At 40.0% G+C, this 19,738-nt stretch overlaps 1 protein-coding gene across 1 annotated transcript in view; it reads right to left on the reverse strand.

The window, feature by feature from the left end:
* ryr2b (ryanodine receptor 2b (cardiac)) overlaps positions 1-19,738 on the reverse strand; it is a 70,362-nt gene that overhangs the window by 41,019 nt on the left and 9,605 nt on the right. Inside the window, 30 exon segments of the mRNA XM_028603952.1 lie at positions 1,032-1,218; positions 2,007-2,142; positions 2,415-2,518; positions 2,955-3,084; positions 3,324-3,438; positions 3,604-3,880; positions 4,267-4,407; positions 4,551-4,662; positions 4,867-5,067; positions 5,222-5,845; positions 5,955-6,168; positions 6,451-6,677; positions 6,862-6,948; positions 7,162-7,321; positions 7,598-7,758; positions 8,076-8,190; positions 8,506-8,638; positions 8,967-9,153; positions 9,310-9,518; positions 9,713-9,887; positions 11,754-11,962; positions 12,302-12,449; positions 12,709-12,868; positions 13,128-13,211; positions 13,330-13,433; positions 13,606-13,710; positions 14,104-14,323; positions 16,106-16,298; positions 17,256-17,497; positions 19,492-19,625. Of these exon segments, the coding sequence (XP_028459753.1) occupies positions 1,032-1,218; positions 2,007-2,142; positions 2,415-2,518; positions 2,955-3,084; positions 3,324-3,438; positions 3,604-3,880; positions 4,267-4,407; positions 4,551-4,662; positions 4,867-5,067; positions 5,222-5,845; positions 5,955-6,168; positions 6,451-6,677; positions 6,862-6,948; positions 7,162-7,321; positions 7,598-7,758; positions 8,076-8,190; positions 8,506-8,638; positions 8,967-9,153; positions 9,310-9,518; positions 9,713-9,887; positions 11,754-11,962; positions 12,302-12,449; positions 12,709-12,868; positions 13,128-13,211; positions 13,330-13,433; positions 13,606-13,710; positions 14,104-14,323; positions 16,106-16,298; positions 17,256-17,497; positions 19,492-19,625 (5,294 nt within the window).

A 19,738-nucleotide genomic window follows, 5' to 3' on the forward strand; every position in this document is an offset into this window, starting at 1 on the left:
CTAAATAAAGCAGCCCATTAGCAAGATAAGATCTTTCCTCCTAATTTCTAGTGACCTTAATATTTATTAATTTACAATAAGATAAGATGCAAATAAAGCAGTGGTCAGCTCCCGTTTTATACAGTCTATGGTCAGCTCCCACCCCAGATAAATCCTTAATGGTGCATCCTAAGAATAATGTCCTTTATTAGACAGTTGCATTGTTTTATTTGGCTTATTGAACCTAGTTACCAAGGGGAGGTTGGCTGAACATAGATGCTGTGTTCCAGCCAAGAAATGCTCCAAAAAGCCTGAGAGAAAATTACTCCTGAGTAGAGCATGTGAGCGGAGCGTGAGGATTTTGGATGGACGCCATTTTATTTTTTTTGAGCAAGAGGAAAACGATTTAAGTAGAGCGGCCGGGAGTGGCAGAACTGAGGGAACTAACAGCTCTGTGAGCGAGTAGCGGAAATTCTCACTGCTCCAGTTTGCTCACATGCAGATATTATTATGACACAGTGCTGAATACAGTTACAAATACAATGTTTTACTACATTTAGGTGACTTTCAATGCGATATACAGAAAGTTTTAACATTAAATCCTTATCAACATACAAAATCTCTTGGCGCTGGTTAAGTTTAATCATTTTAATTTCATTTGGCAGTGAACTTTTAATGCACAACCAATAAGCATAGAAATTGTGAAAAAGTCATAAAGCAGAAATGGAGGAAAACTGAAAATCATAGAAATGTGTTTTAAAAGTATTTCTCTACACTACAAAATAGAAAATAAAATGTAATGCACTAAAACTAAAATCTGTAGTCTTGCCTACTGCAGAGTTTAAAACCAGTATACTATTCATTAGACAGCTTTTCACGCATAGGCACTTTGTGTGTACAATATCAAGCAATGTTTAAATACAGAATCAAAATAATTTTGTACGCAGCCTTATCAAATTGTGTTCAGTTCCTAACATATTAAAATATGTGTTTGCACATGCACATGCACACACATTTAAAAATCCTTGCAGTACTCAACATCTAATACTGACAGTGTTCTGTTGGACTGGTAGGTGGTGCAAGGTCCATCCATAGAAGGGTCCTCTGAGATCTTGATGGCTTCCTCCATTGCTGATAGGAGGCCATTTCCCCCATCACCTCGCAGGGCAGGGCCAAAACACTCAGGCCGACGTATTAGCAACTTCAACACCACGTAAGCATTTTCCTCGACACTCTCACCTGTTGTTAAGGAACGCACAGAAGATAATGACTAACCTTCAGGTGGACTGGAGGAAATTGTGGATTGTGTCTGAAAGGGCATTTGTTTGTTATCAATCCTATTTCTCTCAGAGATTCTCACTGATTTTATAGGAAAGGAAATCAATAAACTAAAAACACACCAAGACAACCAATAGAATAATAATTACCCACATCAATATGTACGGCTTATTGACTGTATAGAAAAGAGGTACAGCTTTAATCACTGAGACAATTGGTATGGAAATCCAATCCCATTTGGCTGAACTGTCCACACACTCAAAGAAAATTTGAACGGATGCCTTCTGGGCACCGCTTCAGAGAAGAAAAAAATAAAAAAAATAGTAGAAGAACCAGAGAGTTAATTACCTCTATTGCAAATAGTTTACTTAATTGGAAGCATGACAGGATGGAGCCTATTGTGCCTTTTTAACTTTGTATTTGGCTCCTGCTATTCCAGTACTGTAGCAAATATCTGAGTGATAAATGCCCTGAGTGGGTCATAAGACAAAAGTATAATTGAAAACAAAGAAATAAACAATAGTTAGTGATTTAGTTCATTTAGGCTTTCTTAAGGCTGCTAGACAAATAGTCAAATAAAATAATTGGTTTATATTTATAATTTATATAATTAGGCAAATTCTGAATGATATAAACTGACTGGAATCATCAGAATAACATGGGTCTAGAGAAATGCTACATAAATGTCATTTAAACTATCAGAGGATGTCTTTTAAATGGGAGAACTTTTGGTTGAACTAAAAGGTTACCATTGCAGAAGACAGCAAAACGTAGAAAATCCAGGTAGCGCTCGCCCTCCACAGGGTTCCATCCGATATCAGGATAGCCTTTAGCCACCAGCATCGGACAGCTCTGGAGACCACAGCCAGCAAGGTACTGAACCACCTGGATAGTAGATTAGATTAGCTTTACAGATAATGGGTCATTGCAGCTACTGTACAACAAATGGGGTATATCAAAGAATGGACAATGAGGCACTTAAAAACCTGAACACAAATAACAGAGATGGGTGAATTGAGAGTGACACTACAAAACAATACAGTATGGAATGGCAGAGCATGTTCATTACAGACCAGAACACTTATATATGTATTTATGACATAATGGAGGCTATTAACAGCAGTACTGTAGAGGAAGGCACAGATTATGGAACTCACCTTCTCTAGGTCAGGTTCCCTCAGCACTAAGGCTAGTTCATTATTATCCATAACAGAGGCTGCTGCTACATCCAGAGGAGTGGCCCCACGCATGGAGGGTGAAGCTAAGGGACAAAGGCGTATTAACAATATGAGGATATTGGTTGTTGTTTTTTTATTGTGGGGACAAGATAATAACACCTTCAAAAGGTTATTTTCTTGAGTGCAAAATAATGACCTAGCAAATAGTAAAAGGTTCAGAGACAATAACACATATGTCTTTGTACTTCAATACAATAGTCCTGCAACACATTTTTTACTTAGTAGACTACCTTAGTGAAACTTTTAATGTTACATGATTAAAATTGAATGCCAACAACAGCACGACAAACTATGCCTCAAAAAATACCAGAGAGCTGAATCAACACCACTCTCAAAAAACAGAGCGTTATAAGTTTGACAAAACGAGTTCTGTGTGTAATAAAGGATTATTGCATTACAGCACATTCTATACGAGTTTCTGTTACTACTGACAGAGAAAAGTGAGAGAATAAGATTTACCTAGTCCAACACTGCTGTTTTCCAGCAGGTAGCTAAGATGGTCAAAAAGGGCTCCCTGATTCTGACGGCTGATGCGGCAAAAATAACATAAGAATCGACAGCAGCTGGCCACCATCTTGGGAAAGGTAATCTAAAAAAAGAAAATCAATGCATGGATGTAAAGACAAGCAAAATGTGAAGAGGTAGATGCTATAATTGACTGTGCTACAGGGAGTATCGCTCTATTAATGATACAAATATAAGACAGTAGAGAACATGACTTATGGAATACCGATACTGTTGAAGTAATTAACTAATGAAAATACCTGCTGATTTGTTACACACATTTTCTCCAAATTATTACTATGCATTTTACTTTATCGCTCACACCTTTGATTCCCCTTCTCCAAGAACATTGACCATCACCTCCATCACAGTCTCATGCATTCCCAATGCCCTCATTAGGTTGGGGTGTTGGTAGAAAATTTTATTATTCATGATGTCCCTGTGCATACAAAGAGAAAAAAACTGAAAGGATATCTCCCACACCACAAAGGATATTGGGATGTATATATGTTAGAACTTAACCAATACAAATAATTACACAAGATCACAATAATCAAGGTGTCAAATGAAGCAAACCTATGTCACAACACAAATGCCCCCCTACCCTAGTCTTCTGATCATCAGCCTCTCCTCCTCTTTCCCCATGCGGACACTGAGGAGGGAGCGGATTTGGCTCAGGGAGGACAAGAGAGCCATGGTGTCTTCTACCGATGCCTGGCTGATCGTATAGGCTTTGCAAAGGGGTCCTGCCATTTGGCCCCCAAGGCCCTGATATTGGCGGTGCAGCAATGAGAAGACAGCCCTAACCAGTTCAGGGTCCTCCATCTCAGTCTCTTGAGCCCAATGCACCATTGTTTCAGAGATCAGTGTTTTGAGGGACTCTGAAGAAGTACCAGCAGGTGAAAAGTAGTGATAAAAGTAGAAGAGTGGAGACTAAATACGTCAAGTTATTACATTTTAGAAATTATTTTTATGTAAAATTTGTAGGTAGTTGTTGGAGAAAAAGATTTTGTTGGACCTGCTACAGTAGACATGTTACTGGCCAATATTAAACATAACATCTCATGATGGAAGGTTAATACTTGATATTCTCATTCACATATCCACTCTTAACCATCTCCTGTTCTTATTACAACTCAACTATGTTTCTATATGGTATTAATCCTGAACCAAAAAATTATGCATGATCCCATGTGCACGTAAATGTATAGGCCAAAATGTACAAAGTGAGACAAAAAAAGGGCTTTCACAACATGGAGGCACTTACTGACACTCCGCGCTCTACTCCCCTCCACTTCTATGGGTGTCTTCTTCAGTCCAATGACTCTCGCTGCTAGACTGAGAAGTTGATCCCTTAGAGACCTCTCAGCATCCTCTTCATGCTCTGTGTCACTGTTCAATTCAATGCCTGCACAATAACAATAGTCTCATCTTATCATTCCAATAAGATGAAACTCCTCAGTGGCAATCATGGTAAGTGCCTTCTTGAAGCTTTTTCATAGCGCCCTAGCTCAGTGAAGATAATTAATGAATCAGTGAAAAATGACCAACCACAGTGTGTGTTGAGGAGGTGATGGAAGTCTTGCAGGAGCTGTTGGATTTCTACTGGACATGGACAGTTCTTCTGCTGCTCTTCCTCTCTGAAGCTCAGCAGCATGTTGATCTAAAGACAGGTCACATATGACAGTTAGGACAATATTCTAAAAATGCCGTAGTTCTATTGTAAACCATAATGACCCAGCATTTCTTTGTTTTTAATATTGTTTTTTGAGTGTGCAGCTCCTGGAACATAGCAGAAACCACAACACAACATTTTATAGTTAGATTTTCTCAGAACACTCAGAATTTTATTTCAGCAAAATTCAACCTGCTCCTGTGGAGGTGAGCGGAACTCCTTGGTCTTGCGGGCAGTGAGGGCGGCAGACATGTTGAGTGCTTGCATGACCTGGTTGTAGCGAAAGCGCTGGTTCTCCTGCAGCTGACCCACAAAGTTGTCAGAGAAGGCAACCACAGCTTCTACCCTGTGGCGCACCTGGCAATCACACATGTAGGACAGCAGATGGCAGAGCTGCAGAAAGAAATGTATTAAATCTCCCTTTATGATTCAATTTAAACAGCTTACAGTATATGAATATAAAAACACAACATCTGAAGTTAATCTATTACATCAAAAGGACGGAGAAGAAATACAAATCGTCAGTGAAATCTGCTGGTTCGTTCACCTCAAGTTTGACAGCTTCTGGAAGCTTCATTTGAAGAAGTCCTTGTTTAGGGTTTTCATCTTTTTTGTTGCCCCCTTTCCATTGTTTTTCATCATCACCAGCCTCTTCTATCTCTTGCTCCTCAAGGGTTTCGGTATCTCCGGAGAAGAATGCCGGTTCTATCAGTCTCAGAACTTTTCCCACGTCCTCATCCCCAAATACCCCCATAACCAGTAGGGTGTAGAACAGTCTAATTAGAGGAACCAGCAGAAGCTCAATACTGCCTCCTACAGGATCCCTCACACCCTGACCCACAGCCCATACTCCAGCAGTAAGCATCTCTATAGTCAGGTTCTTCAATATATCCAGAGGGATTTCTGGGCTATCTGTGCAGGCTATTTCACCTGCATCATCTCCTTTCATCTCATCACTCCTGACAAAACAAGGAGATGAGAAATTAATCCTTGGTTTAAGGGATGTGCTGAGACTAGTGCTGGAAATGCCTTCTGGAGGTTGACCATTCCTCCCAATAAAACCAGTAGCAGGGCTGGGATAAAGGGTGATTTCTCTGGTCTCGTCAGTCATAGGCACAATGTATTCGTGGTTCATCATGTGACATGCTGTGGTGTGGCTGCTGAGGTGAACCTAAAGAACAAGAATACTCATTTATTTACTTTCCAAAGACCAATGTTTCCCCATCCTGTTGTTAAAGAATGTTACCTAAAGAAAAACATGAACTCAAACAAGCAATCACCTGAATAAGCAGCTGATAAAATGCAGAGCGGAGTGGGCCCGGGAGATGGGGATTCTGAATGGCATGAAGGACCTGTGATTGGTCCACGTGACTGCAGAGGACGTGGCAAACTCTGGTGTTTCCAAAGGCACATAAAGAGCAGTAGAGGAGGAGAGTGTGGTGGTGAAAGGTCAAGAGGTCATCAAGTTCCGACAGCTCCAAAATGTCAACAGACCTAGACGTATATTATCAAAAAGACAATGTCAGTGTTCTTGCTTGCTCAAGATTAAATTAAAGGTCTAGATGGCACAAAGTGGCACAACATGCTGCAGTCTGTTGCATTTTTGATGATGTTATACACTAAACAAGCGTGTGCTGCCTGATGCTTTCAGATCACAGTGACATGAGTGAAGAGACATGCAGGATGGATGATAGCAACATCATAAACAACACATGCATCACTTCCCGTAAATTTGCAAGCCCAATTCCAAAAACACATTTATTCCAGCTATTTAACCTGTTTTCATCAGGGATCTGAAGGGTCAAGACTTGCAGGGGCTCATAGCATTGGACTCTCCAGCCGTGGCGCTCATCTGGCTGATCCACCATCACCTTTAACGCGCGGCCTGGTACTCTGGTCCACGATACCGGTTTGAGATGCTGGACCTGAAACCTTGGAGGACACTGAGGAGTTGCATTCCTTCTTTGGCTGCGAAGCAAACCTGTGGACAGTGGCATCACCTTCTGGATTGAGAAGAAAAATACAGAGAAAAGTTTAACAGACGTTTAACAGACCACTAAACATTTTAAAGAATAAAACAGGATGAAACATTGTTTGAAAGCCATATAATAATCTAAGCAGACAAGGTTAAACAAAAAACATCTTTCTAATGTCTTTGACAGGATTAAAAATTAAAAGTTCCTTTACCTTGATGTTTCCTAGTTCAAACTGAAACATGTTGCTTGTGGTGGGCTTGACAAAAACAGCAGGAAAAAGCTTTGTACTGGCTTCCACCTGATAAGTGGTGAAACAATACTCCCTCAGTTTAATAATGCACTGCTTCAAGTTAAACAACGCTCACTATTACTTATAATTACTTTAATATGTTATTTATTTATTTCAAAATTTTATTTGAGAATAAACCCCTTGAGATGCACCATCTTGTTTTCAAGGGGCTCCTCAGGCACATTAATATGAACAAATCAAACAGAATCCTGTGTGACCTACTTGGTAGAAGTTGGCCATCTCCACTCCACTGGAGGTAAAGGTTAGAAGCCCAGTGGCAGTATCAATTAAACAGCCAATTTCCAACCCTGCACTTCTTCGGCTCTGAGACAAGCCTGTTGCCTCTCCAGCACACACCATGTAACAGTCACATCGCTTCACACTGTGCAAAAGGATAGGGATGTGTTTAATTGACAATTTGCTGATAATATGTCATAAAAGAAATGCAAAATAAGACAATGGAATCCTTTAAGTTAATATAGCATTAAAGTTCAGTAATAATAATCCATTATTCAGTAATACAGCAAATAGAATTTCTTTAGTCTGTGATTATGGTGTGAAAAGGACAACAATCAGCATCATCTCGTCTGCAATTAGTATTTAAATTCTTGGTAAAGTCACCCAAACTGACAATATAACTGTCTTGGTGTACACTAACCTTTCCTGGACTTTGCCACTGTCATCTCCGAGGGTAACAGTCGCAGTGAGGACATTGTCAGTGTCAAAATTCATGTTGTGTTGATGAAAGTCAGAGGTCACCCAGCCTACCCACACATTGAAAGGCTCCTGGCCTGGAAGAACCCTCACTGAGTAGTAATACTGAAACACAGATGGCAGTTGCTCTCATTGGTATTTGCATTTTGCGTTCTACATTTTTTATTGTGACTGGTAATTACAACGACGAGCCAGGAGCTGAACAGCTGCACAATGCATGCGTATAAGCCTGCAGTGCAATCTGTTTAATTTTAGTGTACTCTGAGGCAGCACATTGTCCAAACACATTTAGTCTTTTCTACTATTATTAATGGCCATTATTCAATAATTTAGGAATCGCTGTATAAAATATTTGGTTTACTGATTTTTTTTTTTGGATGTTCTGTGGTTATGATGAGATGATGAGAAAATGATAGACTTACTCTGGAGCTCTGGATAAGGTGATCATAGTTATCTTTGTCAACTACGACATCTTCTAGAAGCCGTGCAGAAGAGTTACTGCTGACTAGGTCTGGTTTAGTCCTCTTCAGCATGAACCTTGCAGAACAGAAACACAATCATTTGTACACAGCACAATGAACTTTGCAGATTAACTGCATTTGTGGTGACAAAAAAAGCCTGTTTGCTCTGTTTCTTTTAACAATCTTCATTTCCCATTACATTTGGGAAAACATTAGTCATAACCATGCTTTTGTCATTTTAATCAACTGGCAGACCGATGTGGACAAGCATAACATTTATAAATACACACTAATGACCCAAACATTCAAGTTTTCCATATTCCTCTTCCATATTCCAAATTACATGCATTCTATTACATATTATCCCAGTTTTGATTTCTCTACAACCTACCGTTGTTTTAACCTTGATGTTTTGTCGTGACTATGATCCTTATGGTTGAGCTCATCTCTTGAGCCAGCAAAGCCATGGGCTGACTTCATCAGCACTTCAAAGTCAGAGTCCACCTCCTCCTGCTCTTTCCTTCCTAAAAGGACAACAGGAATTAATTACAGCAGGGCCCTGGGGAGCTTAAGCAGAACACATCAAGGTCATAATGGTAGAAAATCAGTAATCTGGATCGTGGATAATCTGGATTACTGCAAAGAACAGCTAAAAAGATCTTGCACTAATTATTTCACACACGTTTCCTCTTGTAATAGCTACGTAAGTTTTACATGCTGCATCAGGAGTAATGTCTGTTGTTTGAGTTTATGATGAACCAAATAAGTATTTATTGTGGTCCTTAGTCATCTCGAGTTCTCTGTGGCTAAATTGAACACACTGTATATGATATGATGTAATATGATCTGAACCTGGAGAGAGAGAGTTGGAGGCCACTGGAAGCACGCCCCCCGCGGGGCTAGTGAGGATGGCAGCACATTGGATGGACATGCTGAGCCGGTAAAAGCCCATATCACTGCCTCCACCATGGTGTGCAAACAATCGCTGAGAAACCCTTAGGCTGGATAAGGAATCATTTGAGCTGCTGACTCTAGTGACCTTAAATAAGATTTGAACAAGATTTTCAGGAACAGTGCTGTCAGTTAGCTAGTGCTATAAGCGACCCTGGGTCACACAGAGCCACTGGGCCATACTACATGCTTGAGAAGACATTTACAAGTTACTAGGTGAAAGCCTATATACTGGTAAACTAACCTGAAAGTTGTGATCATCAGGCATTATGGAGGAAAACTGAGGCTGTTTCCTGCTCATCCACAGGGCTGGGTCTCTGGCCATGTGAATAGCAAATGGTTCATAGCCCTCCTGCAGGCCACACACAGTAAAGTACTGCAGAGAACCAACATGGCGGCCCAGGTTCAGTATCCCCACCTGGTTCAACCCAACACTGACTACAGGCAACAGGCCTGGGAAATATGGGGAGAGACAAGACGAAAAATATTTCAGTCTGATAATTGTCTTGGATATAGTTTGGACTTACTCAAGAAAGGGATAGTACTGCCATATTAACAAAAACAATGTCTTGGTTTATTATCATTCAGTTTAATAAACAGTTACTAAGTCTGTTAAAAACACTATAAAGTCAAAAACTCTTTCAGACCGTCTCTGATATCAAAGTCCATGGCAGCCAGCTCGGATCCTCTGTCATTAAACAGCACCTCTCCATTGAGTGTGACCATCATGGTGCATTCAGCCGTGTCCACCAAGCAACCCACCACATCACCTCTCTGCCACGGACGTCCCAGGGGCTCAACGCCCTGATGGTACCACTGAGCCTGAAAGCAAAAGAAAGACAAGGAGTTTGAAAGAAAAAGGGACATGTAGAGAAGTGTAAGAGCCTCACACAGAAACTGGAAAAGACGTGAAAGAGCCAACAAGGTACAGAATGAGATGAGATGCTAACAGGATAGTCAGACTCAACTGCGCAGATAACAATGGCTGTGCTCCACTTTGCTTTTTTCTATGTTCCTTGTGTTACATAGTGACAAGTATAACAATGTATTTTATGTACAGATTTTAAATAATATGGAAGAAGAAAAACTGTCACTGTTATACCGCACCAATTGAATAATCAAAGTTACACATCTTAATTAATTATAATTAATAATAATAATGATAGTAGCTATGTTTCCATCCACGTTTTTATGCGAATTAATTGATACATTCGGTCTCAACGGATTTTCTCTTGATCCATATATGGCCTATGCATAAACACTGATGGAAACGTTATTTGCCAAATAAATAACGAATTGCGATTAAGTCTGAGGTCATTTTATGGGGAATACCGCACGCCCAATGCGCACTGCCGGGAGTACCGACTTCAATCTTTTTTTTTTTTTTTTTTTTTTATTTGAATTCCTCTCCATAGACGGATATTTTACAGACAAGCATAAGGCCACAGATTTGTCTCTGTCTAGTCAACAAAACCTCCTCTGGCAACATTGATGATCACACAGCCAGTTTTCAAACAGATTTTTACTTTTTATTAGATTCAGTCATAATGTAATTTTGTATACTGTATCAAGAAATTAAGAACTGTGTGAACATAAAGCCAGTGTTGTGCCTGAACAAGTTCATTGAACGATAGTTCATAAACTCATATTTTTGGCGAACATGAACTGAACGTACTGTATTACTGCCTGATGAAAGTTACTGTGAACTCGTTCATTCTGGCATCTGTGAACGGCACGCTCTCTCAGTTTAACTTTGTTCAATGGGGGGCCAGATTTATATAGAGCCTTCGAGGCGAAAACCCGGCTAAAACACACCGTAAACAGGCCTTAATATGTAGCGGAAAAAGCACCCAATCTGGCAACGCCAGCCACCAGTGTCGCACCGCCGCATGAGTCATCAAAACAAAAAGCAGCATGTAGGCGATTAAGCAGCAAGGAGACTTCATATGATCATTTAAACGAGTTTTATCCACAGCGAACCTGAAACGGCACGTTGAACTGATTGGATATGAAGATGAAATCTGACGCATAGTTTCAGTGTTAAACCTGATAAAATAGTTGCCGTCTGTGGTTCTATATGGGCTGTGGCAATAATTTTGAAAAATAATAGCTCGCAGCAACATATGGAAAAAAAAAAGAACTATGAACTAGTTCATTTTTGAAACTGTGAACTTAGTTCAAAATTTTGAAGTATGAACTATGAACTGAACTAGTTCATTTTAAAATTTGTGAACTGAACTTTGAACTAGTTCATGTAGAAAGTGAACTTTCCCAACACTGCATAAAGCCATGTTTTATTTTGACATAAAGAAATAAATCTAAGGAGGCTTTCACAAAGTCAATCAATAATTTTAATTGTATTTGACCAGTGTAATGATATCAGTTACTTCAACTTGTGCACACTGTGATTTGGGCTTATTTCAATTTTAACAATAACAATGGTCATGTGGCCATAAGAAAAACTGTCAAATTTGAATATCTCGTGGCCGGGTTTGGCTCAGTTGGTAGAGCGGGCACACATATGTAGAGGTTTGCTCCCCAACGCAGTGGCCACGGGTTCGACTCCGACCTGCGGCCCTTTGCTGCATTTCATTTCCTCTCTCTCTCCCCTTTCATGTCTTCATCTGTCCTGTGGAAATAAAGGCCTAAAAATGCCCAAAAAATAATAATAAAAAAAAAAAATCTCACCTCAAATCCATCGAAGACATATGCCTGGTTATCTGAGCCAAGCTCTTTATCTGGAGTACAGCCTGGTCGGGCCCAGCCCACTCTCATATTCCCGGCTGTCACTATTTCAAATTCAAAGTACCACTTCCCCTGGGTCACAGCGTATGATTTATCTGGTCTGAACACTCTGCACTTCTCAGCAGAGAAGAGACATGGATTTGATAATGTGGCTGTAAACCCAAGAAACAGAAAAAACATGGTTGTCTGTTAAAATAATAACTGATTTGCATTCAATTTCCATAAAACAGAGTTAGGTCAAGTTAAACAGATAGATCATCTTAAATAGATCTTTGCCGTACAAATATGATAAATGTCATCGTATTGTGAATAAAATACATATTTATATATAAAAAAATGTGCAATTATACTAAAATACTCTATTAGTTATAACAAACAAAGCCTAATCTTAATTAAACTTGCATGCATTATCTTATGCTAGTTACAATAATCAAAAGTAAAATATACTGAGCTATAACAGATACGACTGATGACAGGGCTTTGAGACATACTCCGTTCCTGGTTGAGAGGCTCCAGGCTGTAACCGTAGGCCAGCAGGGTACAGACAGCCTCTGTAACACTCTCCCTCCCCAGTTTCCTACTCTTTTCATCAAGAAGGCTGTAGGGCACAAGATACGGGCTCCGCTTCGCTTTCACATCCTAAAAATACAGATTCAAAGAGTGAAAATGTGCTACTACATTCGTCAGAGAAGAGTATCAGTTTTTGTGTTGCCAGAGCATTACTAGCATTTCTTTGTTGTGACCGAGAGACAATGTACAGGATATACTTTTTCATATTCTTAATACTATCTGAAAACAAGAAGACTAATGTGTTATATACAATATCATTGAAAACAAGTTAATAAATGCAATTTCTCCTCGGCAGTGTCTGAGCAATGCAGTAATACAGCAGAGAAACCTGTTGGGCTCCATAGGTCCATCCCTGCTTGATGCGCTCTCTGGCCCATACATTGTGATCATTCTCTGCCAGCAAGTTAACCACTTCATCGTGGGCTGGGCTCAGAAAAACCTGGCTCATGTCTACTGGGGCAGGTCTATAGCCACTGGGCTGCTCATACCTAAGAAAGGGAATAAAAAATAGACATGAGTGTGTCAAGAAATTACTTTCAAAAATGATTGTAAAATAAGGGGTTATGGAGCTGAGCCTTTACAGTATTCATGAATAAGAATCATCAGAAATAGAGCTTCCCTACTAACGCTTATGAAAACTTAGACATGAGGGGCTACAAACAGTTCCCCATCCTGACAAACTGAATGCCTCCAAATGTTTCATATGTACAAGGGCTCCAAACAAAATGCAATTAAACATGTACATACTTGGTGGCTAGTCTCATGTATTTGACTTTCCCCTCAGCATGGTCATCAGTCAAACCAATGTGGAAACCAAAGGCAAGGAGAGTCCTCCAGTAGAAAAACAAACAAAAACATTGCAAACAAGCCTCAAAAACATATACAATTTAAGAAGTTTCAAATCTAATATACTATCAAAATATTGTATGATGCAGATAGTAGAGCTCACCTGAGAGTGTCCTGAGCCATCTGAAGGTTCTGGTTCCTCTCCTGCTCCGATAGCTTGGAGAACTCCACAAGACAGGAATCATGCCTCTTAACTTCATCCCTCACCTGTTTGACAAAAACTGATATTTTTTAAACCTGCAAGTAAAACTAAAGCGAGTTGGAGTCAAGTCAAGTTTCAAGTAGTTTGCGATGGTACTATTCTCTTACATACTATGTGACAAGGTGATTTCATTTATGCAATGTAACTAAATTATTTATGTTTTTTCTCTTTTCTTACAGGTCCATGTGTCCATCCAAGATCAATCTTGTCCATTGCCCAAAGTTCATGGAGATTCTCAGCCATTTTTTCTTGGATATCCTGAAGTTGTGGGGGTAATACTACCTATGAGGGTAACATGAGTAAAGTAAAAAGTCAATTCACTGTGTCACATAGGATTCATTTTAAAATTGTATTATTAACATTTAAAGCGGTTCATAACCTTTTCCCAGCATACCTCACATACGTTCTTTAGACTTATACCCCCTCCCACACCCTGCGCTCTTCATCAGCAGGTCTACTGGCACTACCACCCATCAACCTCAGCACAATGGGTGCTAGGGCCTTCTAATATCTTTATATCCAATTTTATACAATATTTTTCTAAATCTTAAATCTCTACCTCATTCTACATCTAAAAATCTCTACTTGTACAAAACATTAGCAAATTATTTTTTTGTGAAATTAAATTTGTGAAAATGAATTAATAAAATCTGTTTGACTATGCTAATTATTTACCTTGCTGATGTCTATTGGTGTGGGAGTAAAGGTCACTGGAGTGGCAGGTACTGAGGGGCCAATGAGTTCTTGTTTTCCCTCTCCATGATCCAAGATGTATTTCTGACATGGTTCTAACTTCAGCTTGACTCTCGGGAGCAGAGCATCAGAGCATGGAGCAAAACCTGGTGGTGGCAAGAAGCGAAACTCTCCATGCCGTCCCCCAAACAGAAAACGAACCCTTATTTTCAGAAATAGGATAAGGAAGACATTAATGGTATGTATTGAGATCCTTACAGAGACGAAAGCATAAACTGAGAGAAAAATTCAGTAAACTTTTGACTTCTACATCTCTAACATATACACTGCTCAAAAAAATAAAGAGAACACTTAAACAACACGATGTAACTCCAAGTCAATCACACTTCTGTGAAATCAAACTGTCCACTTAGGAAGCAACACTGATTGACAATACATTTCACATGCTGTTGTGCAAATGGAATAGACAACAGTTGGAAATTACAGGCAATTAGCAAGACACCCCCAATAAAGGAGTGGTTCTGCAGGTGTTGACCACAGACCACTTTTGAATGCTGGCGGTGCTTTCACTCTAGTGGTAGCATGAGACGGAGTCTACAATCCACACAAGTGACTCAGGTAGTGCAGCTCATCCAGGATGGCACATCAATGCGAGCTGTGGCAAGAAGGTTTGCTGTGTCTGTCAGCGTAGTGTCCAGAGCATGGCGGCGCTACCAGGAGACAGGCTAGTACATCAGGAGACGTGGAGGAGGCCGTAGGAGGGCTACAACCCAGCAGCAGGACCGCTACCTCCGCCTTTGTGAAAGGAGGAGCCGGAGGAGCACTGCCAGAGCCCTGCAAAATGACCACCAGCAGGCCACAAATGTGCGTGTGTCTGCTCAAACGGTCAGAAACAGACTCCATGAGGGTGGTATGAGGGCCCAACGTACACAGGTGGGGGTTGTGCTCACAGCCCACACCGTGCAGGACGTTTGGCATTTGTCAGAGAACACCAAGATTGGCAAATTCGCCACTGGCGCCCTGTGCTCTTCACAGATGAAAGCAGGTTCACACTGAGCACAAACATGACAGAGTCTGGAGACGCTGTGGAGAACATTCTGCTGCCTGCAACATCCTCCAGTATGACCGGTTTGGCGGTGGGTCAGTAATGGTGTGGGGTGGCATTTCTTTGGGGGGCCGCACAGCCCTCCATGTGCTCGCCAGAGGTAGCCTGACTGCCATTAGGTACCGAGATGAGATCCTCAGACCCTTGTGAGACCATATGCTGGTGCGGTTCGCCCTGGGTTCCTCCTAATGCAAGACAATGCTAGACCTCATGTGGCTGGAGTGTGTCAGCAGTTCCTGCAAGAGGAAGGCATTGATGCTATGGACTGGCCCACCCGTTCCCCAGAGCACATCTGGGACATCGTGTCTCGCTCCATCCACCAACGCCAAGTTGCACCACAGACTGTCCAGGAGTTGGCGGATGCTTTAGTCCAGGTCTGGGAGGAGATCCCTCAGGAGACCATCCGCCACCTAATCAGGAGCATGCCCAGGTGTTGTAGGGAGGTCATACAGGCACGTGGAGGCCACACACACTATTGAGCCTCATTATGACTTGTTTTAAGGACATTACATCAAAGTTGGATCAGCCTGTAGTGTGGTTTTCCACTTTCATTTTGAGTGTGACTCCAAATCCAGAACTCCATGGGTTGATAAATTTGATTTCCATTGATCATTTTTGTGTGATTTTGTTGTCAGCACATTCAACTATGTAAAGAAAAAAGTATTAAATAAGAATATTTCATTCATTCAGATCTAGGATGTGTTGTTTAAGTGTTCCCTTTATTTTTTTGAGCAGTGTATTATTACTCTACTGAAGAAAAGGGACAGCATACTGAAAACAAACTGCTATTAAGTATTACTGAATACAGTACGTTTTCATTCAAAATTAACTTTGGAGCCATGTAGGACAGTTAAACAAAAAGACATCTCCACTACTGACTTGACTCCAGCAGAAAAGCTGACCACAGGATAAAGAGGTCCATCAGCAGTGAAGTTCTCCAACATGCCCTGCACAGGTAGACCATTGACCCGGAAGGAGATGCAGGGAGCACTGAGATCAAGACAGCAGCTGACCACATCGTCATCTTTCAGCAGGTGAGGGAAAGGAGAGCTCACTCGGCGCCCCACACAGCCTGAGATTCAGGAGACACAGCTTTTAAAGACATCCATGTTCACATTAATTTTTTTGTTATTAAATATAGGTATGTGTAGTTATGTGCCAATGTATGTAGGTTGTGTGTGTGTGTGTGTGTCGACAATTGTGTTGATTGTTTATGAATTATTGTATGTTTCAATATTTTTTATGTGGACTCTTGGAAGATCAGTCAATGAACTAAAATAGATCCAAATAAAAATCTAATCAAATCACTGTAAGCATTAGTGTTGCTGCTGCCGATTTATCGTTATTCCCAATATCTCTGTATGCAGACTTAAAGGAACAAGCAGTAATATGTTACTGGCTCTCTCTGGATCATCAATGGCACTCTGTTATTTCACATTTTCTAAACAGGCAAATTAAAAAGCATCCATTTTATTTGCTACTCCTTTTAATTATACAAGGTAAATCTCCCACATATGTCATTTATGGCACTACATTGAATGCACTAAGATGAATTTGATCCATTTTGTAACATCTCTAGACATTGATGTTTGCCTCAAAAAGTACCCTAAAATATGTGGAGCAATATGTGTCCTTTTTTCTTTTTTTAATTTGGTTGCTATTATCTCTCGAATCTCGTATCTCTCTAACCTTTGTTTGTAAAGGAATTCAAGATTACAGAACACAAATCAAAACTGTATTTGGGGTTATATATATATTTTTTGTTTTTAAATATTTCCTGTGGAAGTAAAATCACACCATATAACCTGTCCTATCATGTCCATGTCTATTGTATGTACTATGTATACAGTATGTTTATATTGTTTTGCACTTTTAGATCCCAATTAAACTCTAAGGACTAGTAAATACCCTGTGACTGCTCACTATTGTGCACCCTGACAAAACTAAACATATTTCAGTGAGCAAGTTCCCCAGTAGTACTTACAGTACACTGTAGACTAAACAATATATCACTTGATCTCATCCTCACCCAACCACAGGTGAAGCCCATCAAAGCCGTACGAGCAGAGGTCGTCTCCCACCCCGTTGCCCCCCCAGCCGTCACCTCCTGTGGGCCTGGGCTGGTAGCCCTCAGTGCAAGCCCAGCCAACACGCAGGTGTGTGGGCTCGGATGTGAGAAAAGCGTCGACATGGTCCACAACCAGCTCGTAGTACCACCTCCGATGCTGGGCTGAATCTTCCCCAAAAGCCAAAAAGATGTTTGGTCTCACGCTGTGGAGTAGTGTGTAGAGAGTACCGAAGACAAACAAAATGGCAAAAAAGACAGAGGATAGTGGTGCCTTTCTTTGGTATGATCTGTTATATTTGATTATAATGTTTTTTTAGTATATTAATTTTAAAAAACATAATAGGTCTTTGAAATTTCAAGAAATGTTACAAAATTCTATAGCAATATGATTAACTACAAAATGAAAAAAGAACAATCAAGTAGCGCATGAGATCCTGAAAAAGGTGGAGATCTAAATGTAGTGTATGAAAATCTTGGAGAAATGTATCCGCACCTGTGAAGAATTGTAAGGTAGGATTGTAGGTATTTATGACTGGAGTGAGTTAAACATTGACTTTTGTTTGTACCAAATAGAATAATTTAACTAAATATCCAATAAATATATGTTTATCTATGTGTAGAGAGTCTCTGCTAGATGCTTGTTTAAATTTTTAACTTACTGCCCTGTGTAGGACCACACTGCATTTCCCTTATGCAGGGCATGTGATACTTTCTGTAGTCCACACAGAGCATAACTCAACTCCCATGGGCACAGCACACTGCACTGTAAATATATAAATTAATGAACAAATACAGCACCAGGCTCTTGTAGAGAGCCTCCTTTTGACCACCCAATATCAATGCTGAAACTCAATTACTAGAGATAATTAATAAGCAGAGTATGACAAACAATAAGATGGAGAGGTACGTGGAAGAGAAAATCACCAATATCTTGGTGGAATTAAGTCTGGTTGGTCTCTTGAGATTAAATGCCAGTTCATATAGTGACGTTAACTTTGCCTTTGACAGAGTTCTCATGCCATTGAAGACATGAGGAAAGACAGAGCACATTGAGAGAATGGGAAAAGGACACAGAGAGAAATGTATGACCTAGTTAAGATCCAAGAAGAGATAGGATAAAAATGAATCAGAAGAATGGAACAAAAAAAAAGAATAGGAAAAAGGACATCTGCGAGAACTGACTAAATGTGGTGGGCAAGGAGAAGATGGAAAAGAGAAAGTTGATATAAAGGAAATGAGAATGAAAGCTTATGTACTAATGAGGCATTTACTTTAACAAGAAGTTAAAGTGATAGAATAATAAATTGCTTGAGGAGAAAGAGAGCTGGGTATTGGACTAGCAGGTGTGAAGAATATGAAACAAAATAAGCTTTAAGGCCTGAGGAACAAAATGGGCAGCTGATGGAGAAAAGCATGATGAAAGTAGGCAGCTGCTGAGAAAGAAAGGGCAGATGGAGTAAAAAAAACATAAAAACAAGCAAAAAGGGAAATGGAAACTGCCTACAAGATCAGACTGGCACAGTGGGCCAACATTTTCAGAGTTGAAATATGATGAAACTGGATTGAAAATGTCCAAAGATTAATTCCGGACGCCATACCACCTCAGGCAGCAAGAAACTTTTTCTAAATCTCACTGAAAGAGGCTGAGAAGACATCTTTGCATAGATATCAATATTTGTGGTCTGATGTATTCAGAAAAAACAATTGGTTGCGCAAATGAAGAGACAACACTGAAGGAGACAAATAATTCTTCAATTTACTCAAGTCCACCAGAGAAAAGATGAGCACTGTACTTTGGTTAAATCTAAAGTATTTTTTGTATCAAGGATGTGGACATAATTACAGATAGACTGAGACCGACATCAGTTGACTAATAGCGCTCAGCTAAACAAATGCATGAGCATGTATGAAAAGAGCTCGAGAAAGAAAGCCCTCATTTAGTGATTCTACAAGAGTAAATAAAAACAAGGATAGAATATGGAACACACGATTGATTGATTTATCACATGATTTATAATAATTAATATTAATTACATGTCTAATTTTGATATCTTTTGTGTAACTTTTGTATGATTGATATTTGGGTATTGTAAATTATGCAAGCAGATACTGTATAATAAGAGACAAATTTAAATGCAGAGGAATGATTCAGATGAAACAAAGTAGTCGTATTTACAGAAAACATTCTAAATTGTACCTGGTGACCTGATTAGCAAGACGTGTTTGGAGCAGCAAGTCTCTGTCTGGCAGCAGGTTGTCACAAATGAGGTTCTGATTAGAACGCACAGCTACACCATGACACACACACAGAGAGCACAGCACCTCCAGCACCTGGAACACAAACTGTCAGCACTTCTCTCGCAATAGCTCAATAAACACATGGAATGGTCTCACATTAGGGAACAAATGTGATCTACTATATTATGGTGATAATAGCAGATTTG

This window comes from Perca flavescens, chromosome 17 (genome assembly GCF_004354835.1).
Source record: "Perca flavescens isolate YP-PL-M2 chromosome 17, PFLA_1.0, whole genome shotgun sequence".
Taxonomy (NCBI): Eukaryota; Metazoa; Chordata; class Actinopteri; order Perciformes; family Percidae; genus Perca; species Perca flavescens.